Source organism: Mycteria americana, chromosome 9, assembly GCF_035582795.1.
Source record: "Mycteria americana isolate JAX WOST 10 ecotype Jacksonville Zoo and Gardens chromosome 9, USCA_MyAme_1.0, whole genome shotgun sequence".
NCBI lineage: Eukaryota > Metazoa > Chordata > Aves > Ciconiiformes > Ciconiidae > Mycteria > Mycteria americana.
The window spans coordinates 2,589,273-2,612,968 of NC_134373.1; the positions used below are offsets into that span (position 1 = coordinate 2,589,273).

The following is a 23,696-nucleotide window of genomic DNA, read 5'->3' on the forward strand; positions in this document are numbered from 1 at the left end:
TTTAGTCATTCAGAGACCCCTGGAAATGTTGGTTGAAAGGGACCTCTGGAGATCATCTGCGCCATCCTCCTGCTTGAAGAAGCAGGACTGTCACCAGTGTTGGGTAGGTTCAGCTGGGTATTTGCGTAGCTGAGCTTTGGAAACTTGAGAGGATGGAGATCCGCCAGCTTCTTTTGGTAGCCTGTTCCAGTGCTGCATCTGAACTTTCCAAACTGTGTTGTTGCTGCTGTTTTATGTTATCTACAACTACTAAGCGTTTGGCTCCCTCATCTTTATAAGTGTATTTTTGGTAGCTGGAGGCAGCTGTTAGATCAGCCGTTAGCCTCCTGTTCACCAGAGTAAACTAGCCCAGCCTCCTCAGCACTCGTGGACCATGTGTATTAGACCTTTAACTGTCGTGGCAGTTCATTGCTGGCTCTTCTGCCCTTTCCCAGCAATTCTTTTGAAGTGGGGGGCGCAGAACAGAGGGCAGTGTTTCGGTGCCCATCATGGTGTGCCCAGCTTGTGGTTTTTGCGGAGTACGGTGTTACCACACATTCCGGCATCCATTGTTGACTCTTGAGTCCTTTACAGCAGTGCTGCTACACAACCAACTGGTCCCCAGCCTCTGCTGCCACACCAGGTTGTTCTGCTCCAGGAGCAGAGCTTAGGACTTCTCCTTGTTAAACCACATGGTGTTTATGTTGGCCTAAATCTCAAGTTTCTAGAGTCCATTTGGTTTCAAGCGCTGTCATTCATGTCAGCCATTCCCTTTAATTTGGTTTATCCTCAAAATAATTTATTAATGTTCATAGTTTTTCTGGACTGTGGAAACCAGAGGAAAAGGTTTCTTCAAAGTGAGCATCAGTTGCATCACAGAAGTTCATTTGGAAGGAGGTATTTCCTATAAGAGACCTCAAAATATGTACTGTCAGCTAGCGTTTCCATTTTCTATTGCAGCTTTAAGATACTGAGCTATAATCTGCTTTGTACCTTTATTTCTGTAGGCCTGATTTCTTTGCTGAACGTTTCTTTGGAAGGTGTCTTCAGAAGGTGCTAAAACATCAGCATTAGCAAATTGCTCTCTGTTGATGGGTCAAGCACGCCATGTCCTGAAGGGGACCAGTTGTTGGAGGCATAAATTTTTTCAGCAGTTTGGCAGATGATGCTCTGATTATGGAATTCTTTTGGACAAAAGGGTTGCCCAGGGAAGGTGATTAGAGAGGATTACATGCCAGTAGCTAAAGCACTGCCTTGGGAGGTCCCAACGTGGTTCCAAAATCCACCTTGAACTTTGCCTAATTGAGCAAATTACTTTTTCTGTGTGTATTTCATGTCTGCAAAGTAGAGATTGCCAAGCAGAAGTTCTTGAGAGTAAGTGCATTCAAGACTCCGGTGGACAGATGCTGTAGTGATGGATCTGTGTTAAGGACTAAAGATGAGATTTAGTCTTGGGAAAGGGGAGGAGAGAAAGGGACAATTATGCCAACTCTAATAAACACAAAGTAGTTCACCAAGCTCTGCTGTCTTCCCAAAGGCTGCTCTGGGAAAAGACATAATGATAGAACTGGGAGTCAGGAGATCTGGGTTTTATTTTCAAGTCTGCCACAATCTTCCTTTGTGGCCCTGGGTCATTTAACCTCTGAAAAATGGGGGAAATGATAGCAGATAATTAACAACCTCACAGGAGCATTGAAAATTAATTCATTAATTTTTCTGAACTCATCAGTAGAAGGTGCAATGGAAATGCAAAGTCTTAGGGTATTTTATAAAATTGTGTCTGCTTCTTTCCCTTTACATATGTTTTTAAAGAGTATTCTTAAATCTGTAGAAGACCTGTGGGGTACCTTTTGAGAGCCTGCCACGAGGAGTGAAACGAGCATTGTAAAATATTTGTATCTTTATAATATGCAAGTCCTGTGCCAGGAATGGAGTAAAATGTACTCAGAAACCAAAACTGTAGCGCAGACTTCGGCCCATATCAGGTTGTGAGTAAGACCATCAGAAACCTGAGTTTCTGGAAAGGTTTTAATTGTTTTGACTCTAAAATGTATTCAAGCAAATCACGCTTCTCCTGTTTTATGGTGAGAAACCTGTCCCTGTTGCTCCCCCTCGCACACACCTCCCAGCATTTTATTGCCCTAGACCTCGCTGATCATGAGAATACTGAAATTGTTTCTAGTGCTTACTGGGTAAAGGCGATTCTTTGTGTCTCACCTTTTGTGTGGCCTTCAGCTAGAGTTGTGATAGGGGTATTGCTGTGGGAGACGAGACAGGGATTGTATTTGCAGTCAATGGAACAAGTCTCTAGTGCGTGCTTTGTGTCACGATATTGTTTTAAGATTAAAAAGTCGAGTAAGTTTTTTGCTTGGTCTCGCAATGCTAGTAGTTATTTGCTCCCAATCACTGTGTTCTTGGCTTTACTTGGGGGACGTACTTATGTGAAATACTATCTAGAGGTAGATTGTTTTAAACTCTTTGAGTTGGCTTAGTTGTCTCATCTTGGTTGCTTGTGTAAGCAGTGGCTTTCAGGAATAAATTTATTTTCTGTGCGCAGTCTGTCTTTTGTGCTCTACCTGTGACAAGTGGAGAACCGCTACAAAATGTGGCTGGTAGCAGGGTTGTGGAAGTTTGTCTTTTCCAGAAGATGAATGAACAGAATGAGCTGACATCTTGAAAATGTAGGCTCTCTTGTCAGAGGTTCCTAGCTGGATTGGAGTGGGCTACTGAAATCTGTGGTGCCCCAAGCCGGTCACAGGACTGTTGTCTTCAGAGTTTCAGGGAGGGCTGCGGTGGTTTTTGTGTTGGTTAAGTAATCTCGTTTTCTGCTCTGTTAAGACGCACCCATCCATCTTCATGCAAATCAATTTTGTCTTCTCTATTGACACAATTTGTTTTCCATTTATGTCTAGGGAACGTGACTACTAGCACATCTGTGTCTCAGATGGCAAGTGGGATCAGTCTAGTCTCCTTCAACAGTCGTCCGGATGGTATGCATCAGCGCTCTTACTCGGTCTCCAGTGCAGATCAGTGGAGTGAGGCAACAGTCATTGCAAACTCTGGCATTAGCAGTGGTAAGAAACCTGGAGCTGGGAGGGGTTATCTGCTTTGGGGTGAAGGGGGAGTTTGGTGGTTTGCTTTTTCAAAAAGAGAAGAGGAAAAAAAAAAAAAGAAACAACCTGATGTTCACCCAGGTGCTCTGTGGGAAGCCAAACTTCCAGCATCTGAGAGAAAAAGGAGACATTAGATGAAAGAGAACAGATCAATACAATACTTTTTCAGCAGGAAGAGCTAATGTAATTATGATACTGCTTAATTTTAATTTCAGGTAGGTAATGTAGGTTGTTCACTTGATATTCTTCTTTCCTTACTCTCTGTGGTAGGTATTAGCAGTAAATTATCCTCCAGATCTTTTCATCAGCATGTCCTTTCTCGGCTCTGCTCTTGCTTTAATGTATGCACACTACTGGCATAGTCATAGTGTTTTCTCTGTGGAGTGTTTAACAGTATTAAAAGGAGCAAACACTACTCCAGATGGTGTTTTGCAATGATTAGATCGTAACAGTGAGACAGGGGTGGTTGTTTTTAAAGGGTATGCATGATATTTGTAACAAAATGGTGCATCTGGCCTCGATGGAGTGCCTGGGAAGGACAGAGATATAATGCTCTTCACCTATAGCTGACCTGCTGCCTACGCAAATTAGAGCATCCTCGGGGCAGCCGTGGCGGGTAGGCTGGGACTCGGGTGTTTCTGTTGTGGTGTGCTGCAGAGATGGTTCATACCGGTGAAGCACACGTGTCAAGGAGCGTGGGGTTTAATAGGCAGTTGGAGAAACCGTGGAAAGTTCATGGAACCGAGGGGAAAAGGAGATGAGTGTGTGAAAGAGAAGAATGAACTGAGAAGAAAGTGAGAATATGGATAACAGGGAGAAATGTGAATAGGACGGGAGAAGGGGGGAGGAAAGCTGTTTCTGATGGCTATCCCTAAAATAGTGAGAATTGTAGGAGTATGAAAACTATTTCACGTCCCATATATATGTATGTGTATGTGTGTGTATGTATATAGATGTATGTATGTATCTGTATAAGGTTTGAATCTGAATATAGCCCTGGTACTGTCTCTGGGTTTTCAGGCAGCTTTGGACAGCTTTTCAATGCCACCTTATGAGAACGGAGGGTTTAAAATCATGGTCACCTTGGCTCTGAGTGGCATTAGCTCTCAGGTTCGTAGTTGCTGAAGCACGTACGTTTCTGGAGCTCTAAACTTGTGGGCAGCATCTTCAGGAGCATGGTATTTGCATCAGAATGGTACAGATCTTAACCAAGAATTTTCTAAAGCAAGCATCCTTTATTTCAGCCTCAGTGACAGCCAGAGATACTGCTGAGCAGCGTGATAAAATGCTTCAGTGCTGTTCTCTTCTGTGTCCACCCAACTCACCCGCTCCTTTGGAAACTGGTTTATCTTTTAGGGCAATCAGCATTCCCCTACACAGATTCCTTTAGACTGAACTGGTTTCACAGTTAAGGCCATATATTCCTCTCCCTTTTCCCCAGCTGCTTCGTCGTTTTAATCCGTCCCAGTTCTGTTTCCCTTTTAAAAGGTTATACCAAAGCTTCGGCTTTTTGCACCCTTCTTCTATACTGTAGCTCTTCAAATAAAAGTTGGAGAATATTGCATGTTTGCACTAGACGGGAAGGCAAGTGAAAACCAAGATGCGGTCTCTGGCCCTTGACGTACCTACAGACAGCTGAGCTGTAGGTACATACCTACAGGTACCCTCCCCTGGCTCCTTGGTGCCAGATGTGACAACTAAGGCTGCAGTAGAGGAAAATCTTCAAAATGCAGAATTCAGTGAGTTCCTAAAAGTGGCATGTAATTAATATGTTGAAAAGTAGAAATATAACCTAAATTCCTGCCTCTTCCCTTCCCCGTTACTTCGTAATGCTGTTTATACTTTGGAGATATTTGCTGGGCTTCTCTTCTGCTCCTGATGCTGCGCTTCAGCCAGTTTTAGGTTCCTGGTGAAGGGAACCTTTTCTTCCGCACGAGCTCTGTACTCCAAGTATGTGCGGTACCTTTTTCTGACTTGATGTTCATATGTGATTACTTCTGGATCAAAAGAGACGACAGCTAGAATTATCTATGAAATACTTATTCAAAAAATGCAGATGACTGGTGGGTACTTCTGAATAAGCCTGACTTGATTCATTTCTTGCAGAGGTTCTAATTTAAAAAAAAAAAAGAAAAAAAAAGTTGCTTTTGCCTTTTTTTTTTTTAAATATGTGGGAAAATTTGGTCTAACGGTGAGTTTTAGGCAACTAAGGGTCAGCAGAACCAGAAGTATTGCAATAAAGCTGCTACAAAGCCTCAAGAATAATTCATTGCTATCAGTGTATCATCTTTCGGTAAGCTCATAGACGTGTCCTTTATGCTGGCAAGTTGACGCATGAAAAACCCTTTTTAATTTCAGGGTTTTTTTCCTCCATTAAAAGATTTTTGAATTTTAGTCATAAAAAGATAATACTGTGAAAGCAGCAGGTATGGCGAGAAGCTAAGCATCTTTTGGAATTCAAATGCCAATGTACTGGAGAATATGCCTGCTTATTGTCACATGGTTTTATTGTAGACAAAATAACATATTGGGATTCAATTTTTCTCTGCACCTTTTTTTCACATTAAATTAATACTTTGTGTGGCTCTGGAGAACTTTTCAAAGTCTTCCGAACCAGACCTTTGGTTTCCTGGGGCTTCTGTCTTTCAAGCAGCTGTGAACATCTCCTAATTAGATAAATTACTTTGTAGTGGGCAGAGCCACAAAACAGGAGGTGCTGGTTAAATTAAAGGGGAAAAATAGAAAAATCCATTCTCTGAAATGGAATGCCCCACTGCTTTATGACTATTACTGTTGTAAGGTTTTACATTTAAGTACCTGAGGTTTAAAATTAAATGTCTAATATAATTTGGCACTGGTAACATGAAGCCTGTGACTGCCCTCGGAGAAAATCTAGACAGCTTAGTTCAGTGTTTCAAATTGCTGTCTGCTTGATAGTGAGCGGATCGTGCGACTGGCTCACTATTTAGCTAAATACCACCTGCTGTTCAGCATAATTTTAAATGCAGTAACATATTTGCCTTAAAAACTCGGAAATTTAAAAAGACTGTTCCAGCAGCACATGAAAAATTAATTCTTTTTACTTTTTTTTTTTCTTAATCTTGTAAGTACTTGACAGAAGTAATTTTAGCAGCAAGAGAGAATAAAAACTGGGGGCAGTAAATCCCTGTCCGGGAACCTCTTGTGTAGATTCTTTATGGACCCAGAATTGATCTACATGTCAGATCCTGATGTAGTTTAAACTGTTTATCACCCTAATGGCGGTAGAGAGACCGTGAACATCAACTTATAATCCTACATGAAAGAAATTGGTGTTTGCAGTCAATGAAGGAGCAGCTTAGCTTTATTGATAGATTTAGAACAATTACTGCTGCTGCAACTATTGGCCGAGAGGTTTTCCTGGATCGCACTGGAAGCCTGCAATTTTTTTTCTTTGATAAATCTTTTCCTTGATGGATCATTTTTTTCTCCTGGAATTATCTATAGTTGCTCACTGCTGGGGAGTAAGAGGGTTGTCTGGTCTCGCGGGAGCCATTCGTAACCTGTTCAGGTGTTAAAGTTTGGTTCAAGAGTGTACATCTACACGGTTCCTCCTCTGCAAATTCAGCTACTTTATTCCATATATTCTTTTTCTTCTGCAAATTTTCTTAGCTAGAAAAGCAGGCCTGTTCTGAGGAATCGAGGAAAAGCTGGCCAGGGGTACTGGTGTGAGGCATCTCAAATTTTGAGTACAAAATGCCATTTTTTCCTATGGAAAGCAGATCGATATTAACTAGTGGCGTTGCTGCCGTTAGTGAGAGCTGGTGCTGTCCTGCAGTCCTTGCAGTTTGTGCGTCTTGAAAGAACTGGAGAGACAGATCCTCAAACTTGGTGTCAGAGCTTTCTTTTTTTTTTTTTTTTTTTTTAATGGAAGAAACCACAGCCAGCTGTATTAGATTGCAAAAATTAGGTTCATGAGACTTAACTCACAGAAGACTGAGGATGTTATTTCCTACCTGGGGATGAAGTAGCAGCTTGTTCATTCTCTTTTTAAATGTCAGGTTTTATAGTTTGGCTTCTAAGACTGTGTCCTGAGAATATCAGAGGGAAGAATTTCTTTCTTAAAGTTACAATATTGAGCACTTCTGAGACAGTGCGGCAAACAGTAGTTTGCATGGGACAGGAATTTCTTTCCTCTGGACTTGTAAATTGTCATTTGAATTCTAGCATGATATAAAATTCTGCAGTAAATCAAATATCTGTTTAAATATCATCCACTTAGGCTTTATCACTGTACAATTGCTTGTACGGGCCATTTGATCTCGGCCGTAATTTATGTAAGTTGTAATACCCGGTGTCTTTTGAGTTTCTAACAGTTTGGTGTTAGGGTTTATTAATGTGAAATTGAGTTCTCACTGTGCCATGGGGTATGAGAGGTCATTGGAGTGTTTATATTAACGCAGCCCTTACAGCTCGCCTTACGTTTCTGATCGTAAGCTCTGGGAATGATTCAATGATGGGGTCTTGTGCTATACGTTGAAAAAGAAAATGGTTCGACTTGCTTCTGACAGTCATAACGCTTTTATTTCAAAAGTGAACTAGAAAACGTTGTTTAGAGTTGTTCGAATCCAATAGGCAAGTTCTTGACTAGGATAAATTATATCATTTCAAATAGATTTATAGAATTTCAGGATTATTTGTGTTAAGTATATATAGATGGTTTAGGTTGGAAGAGCTTTTTCCTCCTTTTAAAGAAGGAAATAATTACTGAAAAGCAAGTATAAAGTTATTTTCTCCTTTTTTCTAGCTGCTCTAGAGCTACTCTGGGGTTTCCTGCAGTTGCTAATATTTAATATTGTAAAATTTACCATGTATAGGACAGTATATATGCAAGTAGTTTACATTGTCTTTAAGAACAGGAAGGAAAAGAGAATATTCATGTACTTTTCACACCCTTTTGTGATCAACAGACAAATTGCTTCTGGCAAATACTTGGAGGGAAACTTCGATAGGGTAAACTCTGCTAACAGACAACTTATTATTGCCTTTGCTTTCTGAACAGCCTAACGTACGTTGAGGAAACCTGGGTTATAAAGTACTACTTTTTAGCAATTTCTGGAAAATGATCCCCTTTCTGCATGAGGTTGCATACTCAAAAACATCCAGTATTAAAATTTAGTTGACATTTTTTACACGCTCTTACCTGAAGTAGCCCAGTCAACCAGAAATATTAAAAAATCCTATGCAACAATGTCCTCGGTAGCTGGACTCCCACCAGGGTAGCGTCTCTGCCTTTACTCAGTCAAGAAAGGGAATAGGAAACTGATATTTTCTCAGAATTGCTCTAGCACCTTCTTTGTGGCTAATAATGCATGGCAAGAACCACCCTGCAGGACTTCACATTTCAGGTTGATTTTAATTTCTACAGAGGGGAGATGCAGTTTGGCAACCTGTGGTTCCCAAAAATAATGCAAGGCGTGCAGGGCAGAGTGATTGCTGTGGGGGGGGTGACAAATAAGTTCCTTATAAATTGGTCTCAAACTTCATCCTTGGTTTCAAAGCAAATTATGAGTTGCTGCTCCTCTTTCTTGAGAACGAGGACAGGAATAGCCTTATCTTATTTTCACAATTAATGAAATTTGCAAAATTGCCCGAGCAATCTGTCAGCACCACCTCATTTAGACTGTAATTTCAGCAGTTTTCACTCGTGCAAATTTCATTGCCTCTTAGCGTCGCGTATCTCCTTCTGGATCCTCACCATAAGGTATGTGAGGTAGAGACAAGACGTTTGCAGCTAGATGTTCTGCTGTATTATTGTCATAGTTGTGTCATTTGTCATTTTTCCGGTGCAGCGTGATGAAGAGGAGGATAGCAAAGACAGTCTGATATTCAAATAAGACCCTACAAGTGGTGGTGGTTCGTACTGGTTTCTAGAACTTTTTAAAGGAGGAGGAAGCCGTATCATCTCAGTGCTTGGCTAGAAAGAGGGAGGTCAGCAAGGAAATCTGATTATTGTCTGGCAGCTTGAGCATTAGTTAGAAAAGCGTCATGTTGCCTGCGCCCTACCTGAGCTTGAAGGCAGATGGAGAGAGGAAACGTGAAGTTCCTGAGATGTGGGCAGGTGTCCCATTTGTCTTTTCACTGAGCTTTCTTCTCCAAAAAGGTGTCGGCATAAGGAGAAGTTCTCTGAAAAGGGTTTCAGAGCGTTAAACTAAATAATGCTTTCTGCCTGTGGTTCTTGTAGGAATGTGTTAGCATCCAGAAGCAGTAGGACCCAACGCTTATCCATTCCATTTTGTAGACCATAAGAATATCAGTTGAATGGGAAGGGCTAAGGTTGCCTTTCTTGGGGAGGTTCTTACCAGTTTCAAAACATGTAAGTGCTTACCTTGTGTTCTCTGGGTATATGTTTGTTGCCAAAATGATGGGAAAAGCCTGTCCTGTCGTACAGATGAAGAACACCTGGGTGTGAGGTGTTCCTGAAATGCTGCCCAACATGCCATGCTAAAAAAAAAAAAAAAAAAAAGTAATCAGGGGGCAAAAGCCTCTGCAATCTGCTACCTCTGTGCAGCATGGGTTCCAATGCTGCTGGCTTGCTTACTGCTCTCGGTATGCCTTTCACCAGGGCATCCCGGCTGTGGGTTGCAGCTCAATGAACGCCAAACTGTAGCTGAGCCATTGCCATTTGGTCCCCCTGGACTTCACATCCATCAGGGAATGCGTTGCTTCGTGATGAGTTAAAAGAATGAAGAAGACAGAAGCGGTTCTTCTGTTTCTGTGTCCGTGGTGGAGGGGGGAGATGGCACCAATGAACTTCTGAGGCTTAAACTGAGCTGTGTCGTGGTGTTGGCTTAAGGAGGACTTTGGGTAGGTGGGCATTTCTGCACAACTTTGCTGGGTTTCAACTAAGTACTTCTGTATTTACGTAGTGCTGCTGTTTAAATCCTGAGCTATATTATATGGATTTTTACAGTTCTGCAGTTCTCCAGAAACCCATCCACTTTTCTTGTTTAACATCCTCCTCTTTCTGTCCCCTCCCTCCCCCCGATTAAAATATAAAGAATTGTTGCATTCAGCAATTAAATCCTGCGCTTGGTTCCAAAATGGCAAGAAATGTGAGTTTTCATCTTCAGATAATTTGACATTGGCAACCTCATGGTCATCTTAATCTTGTTCACAGCCTGAAGTGCCAAATGTCTGTCAGTAAATTGTTTATGTGACTAAATTAACTTTTTGAGTGGAACTATAAAGCTTTGGTTTTTCCCGACATTTACTTAGGGATGCTTAAATGCATATTTTGCATTTTGTTTCGCCTAAAATTTAAACTGAAATAGCAAAGCGTATGGCACATTCCTTATAATAAGGGAAAAAAAGATTTTATTTTTTTTTTTCCTGGATACTGATGTTGATTAATCTGACGTGATTGTCTAGCAGTGTTCAATAAATCAGAGCTTTTTCTGCCTGTAGCTGGGTCTGGTTGTCACACCTTCTCCGTTTGTCCCCGCTCACGAGAAAAGAAAAAAAAAAAACAACCCTCAAACCAAAGCACTTTATTTTTATTGTGGAGCATAAACTTTAGCCTGACAGGATAGTGAGAATAGTGAATGTTCTCTTTATCGGGTCTTCAAGCTCGTGTCTGGGAGACGGTCCCCGTTCCTGACCTTGCAGGCGCAGGGTTAGCGTGTTGCAGTACACCGCGCGGGGTATTTAACCACCGCCGAGAGTCAGTACTTGCCAAGTAAGGGAAGTGGATAGCCGGCACCGATATCACTAGAAACAGGGAGCACTCTTAACTTCAGGTTGTGTTTTAAAATACATAGATATCTATCTCCACAGCTGTCTCCTTGTCTAACTTCAGCTGGGAGCTGGTTCTCTGTAGCTCAGGTGCTTGGCGTTTGACGGATCCAGCACTTAGAAGTCTGTAAAATGTATTCTGTTCTCTGTTTCTATATTAGTATCTGTCCGAATGGAAGGGTTAATATTGAACGTGATTGCGCCCCTCTACAAAGCGAATTCTTCATCAGGGAGGCCGTCCTGTCATCTCATTTGTATAAAAAGATAGTTTAATCTTTCAAAGGGTTTTTTGTTGTATGTTTGTAGTTTAAGATTAAAGCAATCTTAAATGTTTGCACTTTGGAATGAGTTATGCTGTGGTGTTTCTTGGCAGGTCGGTGACCAGCTAGTTTGAGATAGAGGATCAGCAGCAATTGTTTTTCCTGGTATCTCAGGAATAAATGTGAGCTGTGGTCTTAAAATGCGTAAATAGTGCCCGAGACATCAACACATCGACTGCATTCAGCAGCAGCAGAAGGACGAATCTTCCAGCACTAGCTGTTAAAAGCTGAAGAGGTGCATTTGGTGTGAGGATGCCTGTATGTATTCAGGAGTGATGTATCTCAATAAATTATAATTGCAAGGAAATAAGTACATGAGCCAGATTCACACAATATCCTACAGGAGTTTATGAACTTTGAAAAATAAAATCATGTTTACAGAGAATAATATAAATTGAGAGACACATTCTCAGGTAAGCATACAGGAAAGATAATACTGCAAGAGCAAAGTGTGACACTTTATACGCTCTTCTAATTCAAATAATATGGCTTAAAAATTTCATAAGCCCCATGCGTTCCACATTTAAGGACCTTATAAGCAAGACTTAAGCAGGGAAATTAGTAAACTTCCCAAATCAGTACACTTTTACTTTCCTTAATCTTTTAATCTAAATTTAGATGATGATGATGATGATAATATAAATTTTAAATTTAGATAAAGTTTAGTAAAGTTTTAAACATAAAGTTGAGAAAGTAAACGGTTAATGTATAGCTACTATTGGAGTAATTCCCGATTTCAGAATTTCTTCTTTTCAAGTCCATACTTTGGTAGTTCAAATAGATCCTTGTAATAATTAGATTTCTCATTGAATGTATGTCCAGAAGCACCCTGCTTTGTTTTGCCAGGATCTGGACAAAGTGTGTGCAAGAAACACACACGATGCTTTGATTTCTTCTCCGGCTTAATGAAGTTTCTCTTCCAATTAACATGAGAGCGGTTGTCTCATCAAGCATGTCTGTTTGCAGGCTCGGTTTCTTTTCAGTCCAGATCACAGAGTGTGGGGTACAGGGATGTTGTGTATACGTTACCTATGGAATCCAACACTTCAAAGCTTCTTCACAGCATATACAGTTCAAGGAGTGAAAGAAGCCTCTGTGCTAAACCCGATACGCAACTCCTTCACAACCTGCTGATTGTTGGGGGACAGCTGAAGCACAGAGACCTGGCCTTCCTGCAGGTGGAAGAGCATCTCCTTTCAAGTCTCTGGGCCCCCTTCATTTGTTACAGTTGATATCATCCCTTAATTCAGCGATTGTGTGTGCCACCCACGGTCCAGGTCGATGAGGAGTATCCAGTTTACGAGTCGCTCTAGGCAAGTGGCTTTTCTGATGCATGGGTTTTGTGAGAGCAAAAGAAGGGCCCTGACTTTGGTTATCCAAACCCTCAGAAGAGCTGGTAAGAGCTGGAAAGAGTGCTTGATTAAATTTAAAAATAAAAAAAAAGTTTGTCAATGACAGTTATGTCATCTGATGCCTATGACAGGTAGCAAAGACAGAGCTTTATGTTAAGAGCTTTACTTTTCAGCTGTAGGTTTCTGCAATAGGAAAATGTTGGATTTAGCCTTTGATTAAGAGTATCCTTGGTGTTGCTTCCATTATTTCTTTTCCTTTCTGACGCTGGTGCTTGTGGCATCCGTTACCAGGAAAGCCTTAGCCTTTTCCTACCTAGCATGATGCAATTAACTGCCTATTTGCTATACAACAGTTATTCAGCTTTCATTGGAAAATGTTAATAGTGGAAGTTTCTTGATTTTTTTCCAAAACACTGGTATTAGGGCTTGTCACTGAAGTCCTGTGAACTGACAGTAGAGAGTTTCCTAACCTCTCCTCAATTACCAGTGAGTGGGGTTGATGCTTGAAGTTATCCACAGGTTATACAGACTGAAGGTGAAAGACAAGAGACATGGCTCTCTTTCTGGCTCTGAGCATTTCTTTGAAGAGAGTCAGTTCTTCTTTTCCATCTTACTTTGCCTATCTTGAAATACAAGGTAAATATTTTAGTAGGAAATGATTCAGTAAGGCATGGGTTCATTATTTTCCAAGTGCCTTGAGACCTCAAGGCTCTATTTCAAAGCAAAATGTTGTTAAATGAGGGGTTTTTTGCAATTAGAAGACAATGCTGGTTGTTAGATCAGGGCGGAGCTCTGACCTTCTCTGTATAATTGAGGTAGATTTATTATGCATATCATTTTGACCAAGGATATAAAATAGTATTTGCCACACAATGTTGTATATACTTGATCGTGGTGTAGTTTGTTCATCCAAGATGTATTCTTCTAGTGGTGCTCCAAGTGTTTATTTTTCTGCAAATCACCATTACTCGAAATGGTCTTGATGGGTTCGCTAGGTCCAGCATGCTGCAGTTGGTAACTGTTCTTGAGGTGTCTGATTATCTACCTGGCTTCAACAGTGGCAGATAGACTAGCCAACACACGACCTGGAATCGAACCAGGAGATACTGCCCTGAAACCATTCCAGAGCCATACAGTTTGTCTTCAAAAGGACCATCCATCTTTTCTCTCCCTCATGGGGTGGCTAAGAACTAGTTACCTGAAATTAATCCCCATAACTAGCTGCCTTTTGTAATATTCCTCACCTCTCCGTTTTGTATACAGTTGATGGCCAGGAGAAGCAATGCCCATAGCATCATACACCCAGTTTGTAGCAATTCAGGGTGACACCATGTAAGAATCACATCTTCTCAACAGATCTGATGCTGCCCAGTGAAAACGTTATGCCAGAAGAATTAGAGACATCCCTTATACATCTAGACTGTAGATCTATTCAGCGGGAGCCATGAAGTTAGTTTGCCTTGGGATGTGGTGGCATCCTGCAACATCTAAGACTTGCATCTCTTTCCACTTTGTTGTCCTTATGTATTGAAACAACTTGTCATGCTTGATCTTTCCACAGGGCATATTCAGCACACAGTACAAAGGAGGCAAACGCAAAGATGCATCTGTGTAATGCGGGATAAGATAAATTAACAAACTGTGTTAACTCGGGGAGTAGTTTATATCATCTCTGCCCCGACCTAAACCTGCTTTAGGCAAGATGTGCAGAGAAGAGATTAGTATCTCATTCCCGGTTCATGTTCTGAGGCTTGCTGGTCCTCTAAAATACAGTTAGTCTTTACTGCTGATGCTTGTCACCTTGTTGGCAACACAGGAGGGTCCCTTAGGAATACGTTTCCTCTCCTTGTGTCAGACGGTAAATTCCTTCTGCGATACAAGGAGCTTACTTCATAAGACGGCTTTGAAAGGGAGTTAACAGGATATGGTTGCTTCTTTTCTTGCTAGCAGTACTTCGATTTCTGGGGAGCAGGATGGTGTTTTGCTAGCACTGTAATACATCGCTCCTTGGGAGGGAAAATGTAGTGAGCAATGTACTTTTGTGGGGGTTTTTTTAAACACTATATTGCATTTTTGCTTTCATGCTTCCTTTACGATGGCCAGACATTGCGCGTCAGTAGGAAATGAGCTAGAGGTAACTTTGTCTTTCCTTTAGATAAGGGAGATTGTAACAAGGGTCTTACTACCTCCGAGATTACTGAAGCCAGTCCTTCCGATATCTGTGCCTTACTGTCGTGAGACTGACGTTCTCTCGCAAGTCTGTGGATGATGTCCCCCGCTTGTCACAAAGTGGCTTATTAGGCTGCCGAGTGGAAACGATCCTGTCACGCCGAACATGCCTTCAGGTCTGCTTTGCTTGAGGCACGCTACCACGTATCAAAAGCCAGACCCTCCAAAAGCAGGGAGATCCTTTTTTTGTCAAGAAGGAAGCTTTGTTTTTCTTATTTAATTGAAATTGCTGTTAGAGGGAAGGAGGCAGTAACTTGGGCATTCAGTGGGGCTTTCTGTACATGACAGGATAGCTTTGTGATTTACAGGCTCTAGGCACAAGGCTGGAAAAATGGTAGACGCCGTGGAAAGAGAATACTCCTGAGGCTCTTTCATCTCCATCCCCCAGTTCTGCTCAGAGCTTCCTTTTAATTTCGTTCAGTGCAGCAGGTTAATTTAAGCCCTCGATAGCTCGAGTGTCCAAGCTGAATTCAGCTAAACGATGACCGGATGCGCCTATTTCCTACCGAAGGTATAAGCACTGTGTACTTTAAAAATATTTGCCCCTTTTTTTTTTTCTGTAGTCTGTAATCTCGTGCCACCCCTTCTCCCCCACTCACAAGTGTTTATTGTCATCCACAGACTTCTGCCAAGCTGCAGTTTTGACAGGATTTTAATGTCAGTCCTGTACCTCCGTGCCTGACTCCAGCCTTCTGCAGTCATTGTGCAATTGCAGCATCCCTTTAACTTTGGTTTGAGGCAGAGGAGGAATATAAAGAACTTGATAGAACATTTATGGTAATAGCTGTAAAGGGAAGCTGTAGAGCATTGGATTTCACAGCCAGAAAAATCTCAGCTCGGGGAAATGGGTCTGAAATACAACTACAGATGGTTTTAGTCTATTGCTTCCCCTGTTTAAATAAAAGGATTGCTTTTTTCGCCTCTATTTAAAACACATGTGTAGAAGATGAAAGTGTCCAGCTATTTTTTTATTATTCAGTCCACCAGCTACCGACATCTTTGCCTTATTTCATTTCAACACTAATGGTATGGTAAAAGTTCTGAAATACCCTCTTTGGATTCAGCCTTCCTTGGGTCGCGGCAAAGATTCCTGCTGCAGTCAGAGCTGTTGCTGTTGTTTTCGTCATCAGCGCTTTCTTTTTCCCCTTGAACCTGGTGCTATTAATTGTGTTGCTGCTTCTGCTCTTTAATTGATCCCATTCACCGGTCCCGCTTTTGTAACATCTGACTTCTTGTCACTTCGGCAAATCAAAAACCCAAATTAATCAATCTCCAGCCACTTGAGAATAAGGCCGCGTTGGGGAGCTGGGCTTGACAAAAAAGTCTAATTTCACTTTGAAAGCCTGTTGGAAAATTTTAACAAGAAGATGCAAGAAAAATGTAAACCAGATCAAGCTCGACTTTGGTCTGTGGAGAATAGCGTCACCTGTTGAGTTTGTTTCAAGTTTTTGTAAATAGGTGATTTGACAAAAATATGAAATAAATCAAAAGACACAAAGATAGAAGAGGTCAGAATATCCTTGTTTCCGCTGCAGATGGTTACACAGGAGAGAGGGTTGTGTGTGTATGAGAGAGAATAGGAACCGGGGGCCAAAGACGGAGCTCCGCTCTCAGATTTTTCTGTCTCAGCCTTTGTGCCGTGCTATTCCCATATGGTATATGTTGCCTCTTCTCCTCATGCTTTTTACACCCCCAGCCCTTTTACCCTGGCCTGGGGCACTCATACCTGCTTAGTGTCCCTCATTTCCTTCACCTCCTTGATTCCTGCGTTGGCATCTGCTGCAGCTCTGCTGGGTGGGCACTGCAAGCGGTGAAGGAGAAATGCCTTCAATCCGAATCTCAGCCACTCTCTGAGCAGATGCTTGGGGTGCAAGTCAGTTGTGTCTGTGCTAGGGGCACCGAGGAAGCGCAGGCTGGGTTCGAACTGGATTTCTTACCCTTTTCCAATGCAGGAGGGCTCTCGCGACGTCCTTAGAGGGCACAAACGGAGTTGTCTTTGAGATCCGCTTGTGGAGCGCATGCAGCTTCCAAATAGGAAACTCAAAAGAGATAAGAAGTGGGACTTGTGCAGAATGTTAGTTTTTACAAACATCATTTAATACTATGAGAGGATATCAAGTGTAAGTGTTTCAAACAGCAAATAAAGCGCAGTACAACAGCACAGCCCTTGAGACTCTTCTGAGAAGGATTGGTTGGTTTCTTTTTTCATTTAATGTTCTGTCTCATAATTCTGGGTTGTAGTTGTAGACAACATACTTCTTCCAACGTGCTTCTTCCCTTCCGCCTCTCGTTTCTCCTACCAGAATTTGCCCTAATTGTAAGGAGTTTCTCTTATGACCATAATTACAAAATGCATCTAGGGGAGAGGCAGGCATGGGACTTGCTTCGTGAAATAAAAGCTGGGTCAGACTTGAACAAGCAGGATCTTTGTCTTATCCCATGTGTCATGCACCTACAGAGAAAAATCACTGCTCTAGCAGCAGAGGGATTGGGTTTTTTAATATGCCATCTCTTGATAACTTAAGGGGTTTGGTTACCAGCGTCACTTGTTGCTCCCGGGCACGGAGTGAGCTACTGCATACTTTTAAATGTCCTCAAATAACCTGCATAGATGTAAACTTACCCTCTGTATACTCTGAACTGACTATTTTACTACTTTTTCTGGAATGAGCGCCTATACTTTGTCATACTGGCTTGCATAGAAGCTCTCCTACCCCTCGGTATAAGCTTGGCGTTATTTCACGACCCTGCGAAGCTCGAAACTCACCTTTCAATGAGAAACACGTTTTCTCGTCGGTACGGAAAGTCACCGAACACGCATGTGAAATTCACGGCGTCCTCCTTAACGCGTCGTGAGCACGCAGAGGTAAACTGCAAGGACGCGGCTCGTGTCAGCTCTCACTTACAGCTGAGAGGAGTTAATAATTGCACTGGGAGAGAGGGCAGGGAGGAAGGATGGCTGTTTGCTGGGAGAGGGCATGGGCAATTATAGCTCACTTATACATTGCAGTTGGCAGCAGGCGTAGGCTGGAGCACGGCGATGCTCCGTTTTGGAGGAGAAGACGTTTTTCAGCAGCGTGTTGCTGCACATGGCTTAGGAATGTGGCCCAGCAGTTGCAGAAGAGAGGATGTGCTGGTCAGGACAACCCCAGCTACGTGGCAAGGGGAGAGTTTTGTCCTTAATGTTGTATAATATAGATATACACCCTGCAAATGATGACCATCATCAAGGAAAGCTGCCCGTACAGTCCATCAAAAACTGCAAAGCTAATGATGGGCTGGGCAGATAATCGTGGGAGAGTTAATTGTAAGGTTCGATATGGCATCTTGTCAGCAGAGATAAGTTGTCACGTTTTCCACTTGAGCTGAAACTAAATGATTGTAAAATAAGTTATGAGTGTCCTTGGGCTTGTCTGCCAGAATGATGGCTAAGAATACATTCCTGGCCCATCAGTCTCAAGCAGCCCGCTTGATATTTATGCGAACTGAATGTTATTTTATTCCCCCTCTAGTCATGCTTGTCAGCTTCCCGAGTGAAAAGTGAAACTGCTTCTTTGACTCATACTTCAAGTATTGAAGCTCGGAGAGGCTGCAGATTGTTATTATTATTACTAGTATTATATATTTTTTCGGGTGTGCGTTGAACATTGATGCCCGATTGGGAAGAACTAATGGCTGACATTGAACGCGCGGGATGGCTGCAAAACAGCCCATCCCAACCCAGTGAAACGCATCTTATGAGTTCCAGTGCCTCTGTCAAAGCTGGTTTAGATGTGGAGTAATGAGGCGCTTGCTTTTTTAATTTGGCGTGCCTTTTTCCTTGCCTTTTTTTTTTTTTTTTTTTTTTTAATATTTAATAGTGCCGGCAGTGGTCGTCTGTTCTCAGGCGTGGTAATTGATACAAAATAAAATGCATTATTTGTATTCAGTCAGGAGTATGAAATTGCATTCAGCAGGCTGAAGCCTGAACTCATTTACAGTTTTCCGAAGCCGGGCTTTCAGGAGCCCTCTTTTCAATTTGAAGAATACCTTGTCAGGCAAGAGAAGTAGTGGGAAATGGGAAAGCACAGCGTGTAAGCCTAGCGCCTTTTGATTGCTCATATTTTAAACCGGGAGAATGTTAAATAACTTCTATCTTCAAAGGGTGGTCTCCGAAACGGGAATACAGGGCATTAATACGCCAAAAATATCAGCTCGGTACCCGTTTACGAGCGACTCGCGTTTCTTTTCTGGTTGAGGGGGAGGGAGAGCTTCGGGCTCTTCGCTTCAGAGCTGCGTGACCCAAGGACAGCAGGTTATTACCTGGAAAGGGCTGCGGATCACGAGGATTTTCCATAGGTTAATTCTTCAGCTCTCCAACGCCAGTAGTCGGACAGTACGCCTATAAGCGTCCTCATTTTTCAGAGCTCACGAGCAGGTTTTGTTGGTGCAATTTATAGCCTAGAAATTAGACTAAGTTGCAGTAAGCGTAGAGATCTGCGTTAATATTTTTTAACAAGGATCCTGCTGAAAAATGCATTCTGTGGTTTTGCGTCAGGGTGTGGTTTCTTCACCGTTTTACGGGTCCGGGGCATCGTGGCTGATGCTGGAGTCACACGTGGCGATGAACGCAGCCCTCGTACGCCTGCCTCGGGGACCAGAGAGCTTCGGCATGCGTCTCAGCATCGCAAATATTTGGAAACAAGCTTTGTGAAAGGCATGGGAGAGGCTGGTAGAGCTGTTTTTTCCCTGGATTCTTTTTTTTCTCCCCTTGAATAAAATGGGATAATTCTTTTTAAAGTGAAAGCTGAGAATGGGGCCTGTCTGTGTGCCATTTGCCTCATATTTTCTGAGGGGAAAAAGTGAATGTGTTTTGAGAAATTGTGTTAGATATGAGCAAGCCTTCCTGGCCAGTGTGGTCTCTGGGATATTTTCATGATATTTATGAATTTTCTGGGTTTTAGCAAGCAAATGAAAATCAACGAGATGCGTTTTTGGTGCCCCGTGGCAGAACTTGCCGCCACAGCTGGGCCCCTTCCTTGCAGTGCCTGGCTCTGCGACCGGCCTGTCTCAACGCGGCAATTTTCACGTCATTGCTGCAAAAGAGGTTTTTTGTGTGTGGGTGTGGTGTTTTGGGGTTTTTTTCTTCTTGTTTTTAAGTACCCAACGTATGAAACCTTCTCAAGTCTCCAACTGGAGGTGGATATTCAGGAGTAGCAGTAACCAACTTGCATCCGTGGTCATGCCTTTGTATCGATGGCATCCTCTCTTGCATCTTCTCTCCTTTCAGTGTCAAGGAGCCAAAGGTATCCGTGTCCCCTTTGCCAAGAACATGCTGAGCACTGGCATGGATTCTCGTTGGGGTTTGCCTTCCTCTTCACCTGGAGAGACAACAAACCCTTGCCAGGATAGCTGCTTTGAGCATTTCTGGGCCAAATACTTAAAATCTCCTGTACAGATATACAGTAAATACATTCCTATGATTCCCTTTGTGGTTAAATACTCGATGATTGGTTTCAAAATAGTGGGCATAGGGAAAAGAACAAAAATCCTTAATATAAAGCTTATATTTGATTTGGTCTCTATTGCCAGGCAATTAGCTACATAATTTATCCCCTGCTAATAACTTGCAGCACAACTGTGCTTAGCGGGTAATTAGTAAGTAAACTTTGTTGGGGGGGGGGGGGGGGGGGGGGGAACCCAAAATAAGTGTTTCTTTGTCAAGTAGGGAGCTGTATGGGGGTTTAACTACTCAGAAAAATCAAAAGTTACTTTTTCAATAGTCTCTGGCTTGAGATTTTTCTAACATATAAATTCACATTCTGAAGTGCAATCCTGGTATTGTGCTTAAGTGCAATATGGTATCTAACCAAGGTTCTGGGAACAGCTTCCCTTTAAATAATAGGAAGCATTTTAAATAAAGTGCAGGATGTTATGTTAAATTTTATAATTAAAAACAAAACCAAATCAACAAAATAGAAATGCATTTAGCACTAATCATAGCCAAAAGATTGATTGCAATTAAACTAAAATCTTATTACCAACCTTGGGGGAAAGTACTGGATTAAGGTTACTTGAGTATTTGCTACGCGAAAGGACCCAGATGGAGAGTGAAATTTCAAGTACGCCTTCATTTCCTAAACTTTTGTTAAATATTGCTGTTAGATGTTTCATGACTGTGAAGAGAAGAACTACTCAAAGAGATGGCGTTCATGTATTACCAGCCATTGCACGGACCAGGGAAGAGACGGTGGGCCTCTCCTTACAAGAGAGGAGCGTCATCGACCTTTAATTTTGGTTTGGTTGAGCAAGCTAATTGGTGGGAGATGAGAGGAAATTACTCTGTCTTGAAATTGTTGTAAGTTATGCTACATAGCTACTGCAGGGGGAAACTAAACACGATGAACATGGGTTTTTCATTGGGAGCACGTACTGAGTGACCCGTTATCACACAATATTAATTGTACCAGGCATGCACACCTTGTTTTCCCACCTTTATTGCCATTACCACCTTTTCTATGTGTGTTCATCTCTAATATTAATGAAAGCAGATAGTGTTCAGAGGACATTGGGGTATCTCTGTTCCATTCTGTATTAAAATGTCCTAGCGTTACACGAGTTAATTTGAGGATCAGTAAGATCTTTGTAAGAAAGAGCAATTGGAAGTGATAAAGTGATTTCCCATTGTTTTTTGTTCATTCCAGCTGGCCCGCTTCTAAAATTGATGCAGTCCCCTGTTGATTTAATAGGACTTGAATCAGAACTTCAGCCAAGTTGCTATTTTGTTCCTTTTTGAAAAAGTAATGGATATTGTTAGGAGGCTTTCCTGTAGCCTTTGGAAGTCAATGAGCTCTGAAGTTAGCTGCTAACAGACAGCAAGGGATTATATCTTGGATTCTAGCAATCCTTAATTAAATTATGCAGTATTTTTATTTTTCCTTCTCCCCCCCCCCCCCCCCCAACTGCAGATACTGGGCTAGGAGATTCTGTGTGTTCAAGCCCAAGTATATCCAGTACGACGAGCCCCAAACTCGATCCACCTCCTTCACCTCACGCCAACAGAAAGAAACACCGCAGGAAGAAAAGCACGAGCAATTTCAAAGCTGATGGTATCTCGGGCACAGCAGCTGAAGGTAAGCTTACGCTATGGTGGAAGTCTGAATTTTGAAAATATCGTTCCAAAGAGCATTGTTAAGTACAACTCAACTACACCATTGGCTTTGCATACAGAAGGTAAAGAGAATTGTACTGAAGTAGAGAAATTAAAGACGGATCTTTTAACGACACAGCTGAATGATCTGAGGCATCACACAATGGTGAATTCAACTGTCTGAAACATGTTTGGAACCGATTTTTTTAATAAATAACAGTGTCCCAAGTTAATATGGAGCATCATTAGCCATACAGGTAAGGTACAGGCATACTTGTAAGGTTAAAAAGAAAGAAAAAGTCAGGTTCACTCAGTAGCCCATACATCACATTAGAACTTGTGTATTTTTTCAGTATTATTAAATCTCGTGTTATCTCTTCTGCTTAGATACATCCTGAGCTCTAGAATCACGAATGCTTCAGATGCCTGTTATTGTTTGAATATTCAGCTGCTCATGGAAAGATTGTGTTATTTGAGGGTAAAAAGGAAAAGGGGAGAGTTTAAATGTTTGGGTTCTTTTTTAAGAACCAGAAAGCAAAAGCCAAAAAGAAATTCTTTCTTCCCTTAGTTTAGCTTACTATTTCCAACGCGAACACCGCTATAGCTGTTCAATGCCCTTCTGAAGGGGTAACAATGTGTACAGTAGCCAGATATGATATAAAACATGCTTGTATCTTTAGAAAAGAAGAAAAGAAACATGCTAGGATTCAACCAAAAGAGCTCCAGAAAAAAGATGAACAAGGGTAGTTGGAAAGCTCAGAAACTGGGGAGTCAACCCATAAGGAGAGATGAAAAACGGAGACAATGGAATAACATTGTCGGAAAAGGGGAGTGTTGAGTAAGAAAAAGATGCGGTTGTAAGCATTGGAGAGTGAAAAACAGCTAATTCAGTATCAAAGAGCATTGGAACAAGTTCTGAAAAAAGGATGACAATTGCGGACAGCTGAAGAGACATTAAAAATAGATGTGATAATAGTATACAACTGAGAAGGGGCATGTTAACTACTACTTAGTCATCCTTATTTTCCATTTATTTAATTTCTCAATTGCACTTCTGTCACACACAGAATTTATTTCCCCAGCTATCTATACAAATCCTTTTTTAAAAGCCATCAGCTTTTCTTCATAATAGCTCCTGTTGCGTTCTCTTTCCAGTCATTTAACTATCTTTACTGTTAGTTTCCCCCTAGTTTATGGCCTGAAGCCAAATTTTATTTTAACCTTTCATTTTTAATTTGTCATCTTTTTTTTTTTTTTTTTTTAACAATCCCTTTTACACCACTTATTTTCATACCTCACTGGCAAGTTATAGAGGGGATTTTTCAGAGCGCTCACCATTGGTCCAAGACCATTTTGTTGAAGTCAGTATGAATCAAGACCAGCTGGATATCAAGAGCCTTTGAAAAATGTCTTTCTGAGGAGTTAATACGTGTATGTTTTCTTTCTCCTGGGGAGATTATTTTCACAAGTCACTGCAGCTGGAGCCTGTGTGGTCCCGGTCTGCGGGTGCAGACTTCTGACCCGCAGCGAGCAATGGGGAATTTGCGGTTGTTGTGCATCTTGCCCCCGAAATCCCCGTTCTGACTGGAGTGGGAAGTACATGCTCCTTCATCCTTAGGTCATTTTCTCTTGCTCTTCTCCTTGTCTTCCAGCATCGTAACATGCTAGTCTGAAATCCTTTTGCAATAGCTTTACAAAACTGTCCCCTGTCGTATAAATGGGATAAATATGCTTCCAGAAGGGCAAGAACTGGCTGGCAAGCAGCACCAAGTGGCACACGAAGAGCCTTAAAAGTAGCCGT

At 41.9% G+C, this 23,696-nt stretch overlaps 1 protein-coding gene across 3 annotated transcripts in view; it reads left to right on the forward strand.

The window, feature by feature from the left end:
- Nucleotides 1–23,696, forward strand: part of AGAP1 (ArfGAP with GTPase domain, ankyrin repeat and PH domain 1) — a 386,681-nt gene that overhangs the window by 273,401 nt on the left and 89,584 nt on the right. For 2 of the 3 annotated variants that reach the window (XM_075511168.1, XM_075511169.1), the window contains 2 exons: nt 2,892–3,053; nt 21,714–21,878. In XM_075511168.1, the coding sequence (XP_075367283.1) occupies nt 2,892–3,053; nt 21,714–21,878 (327 nt within the window). The remainder of the gene's footprint in view (nt 1–2,891; nt 3,054–21,713; nt 21,879–23,696) is intronic. The other variant, XM_075511170.1, reaches the window with a different exon arrangement.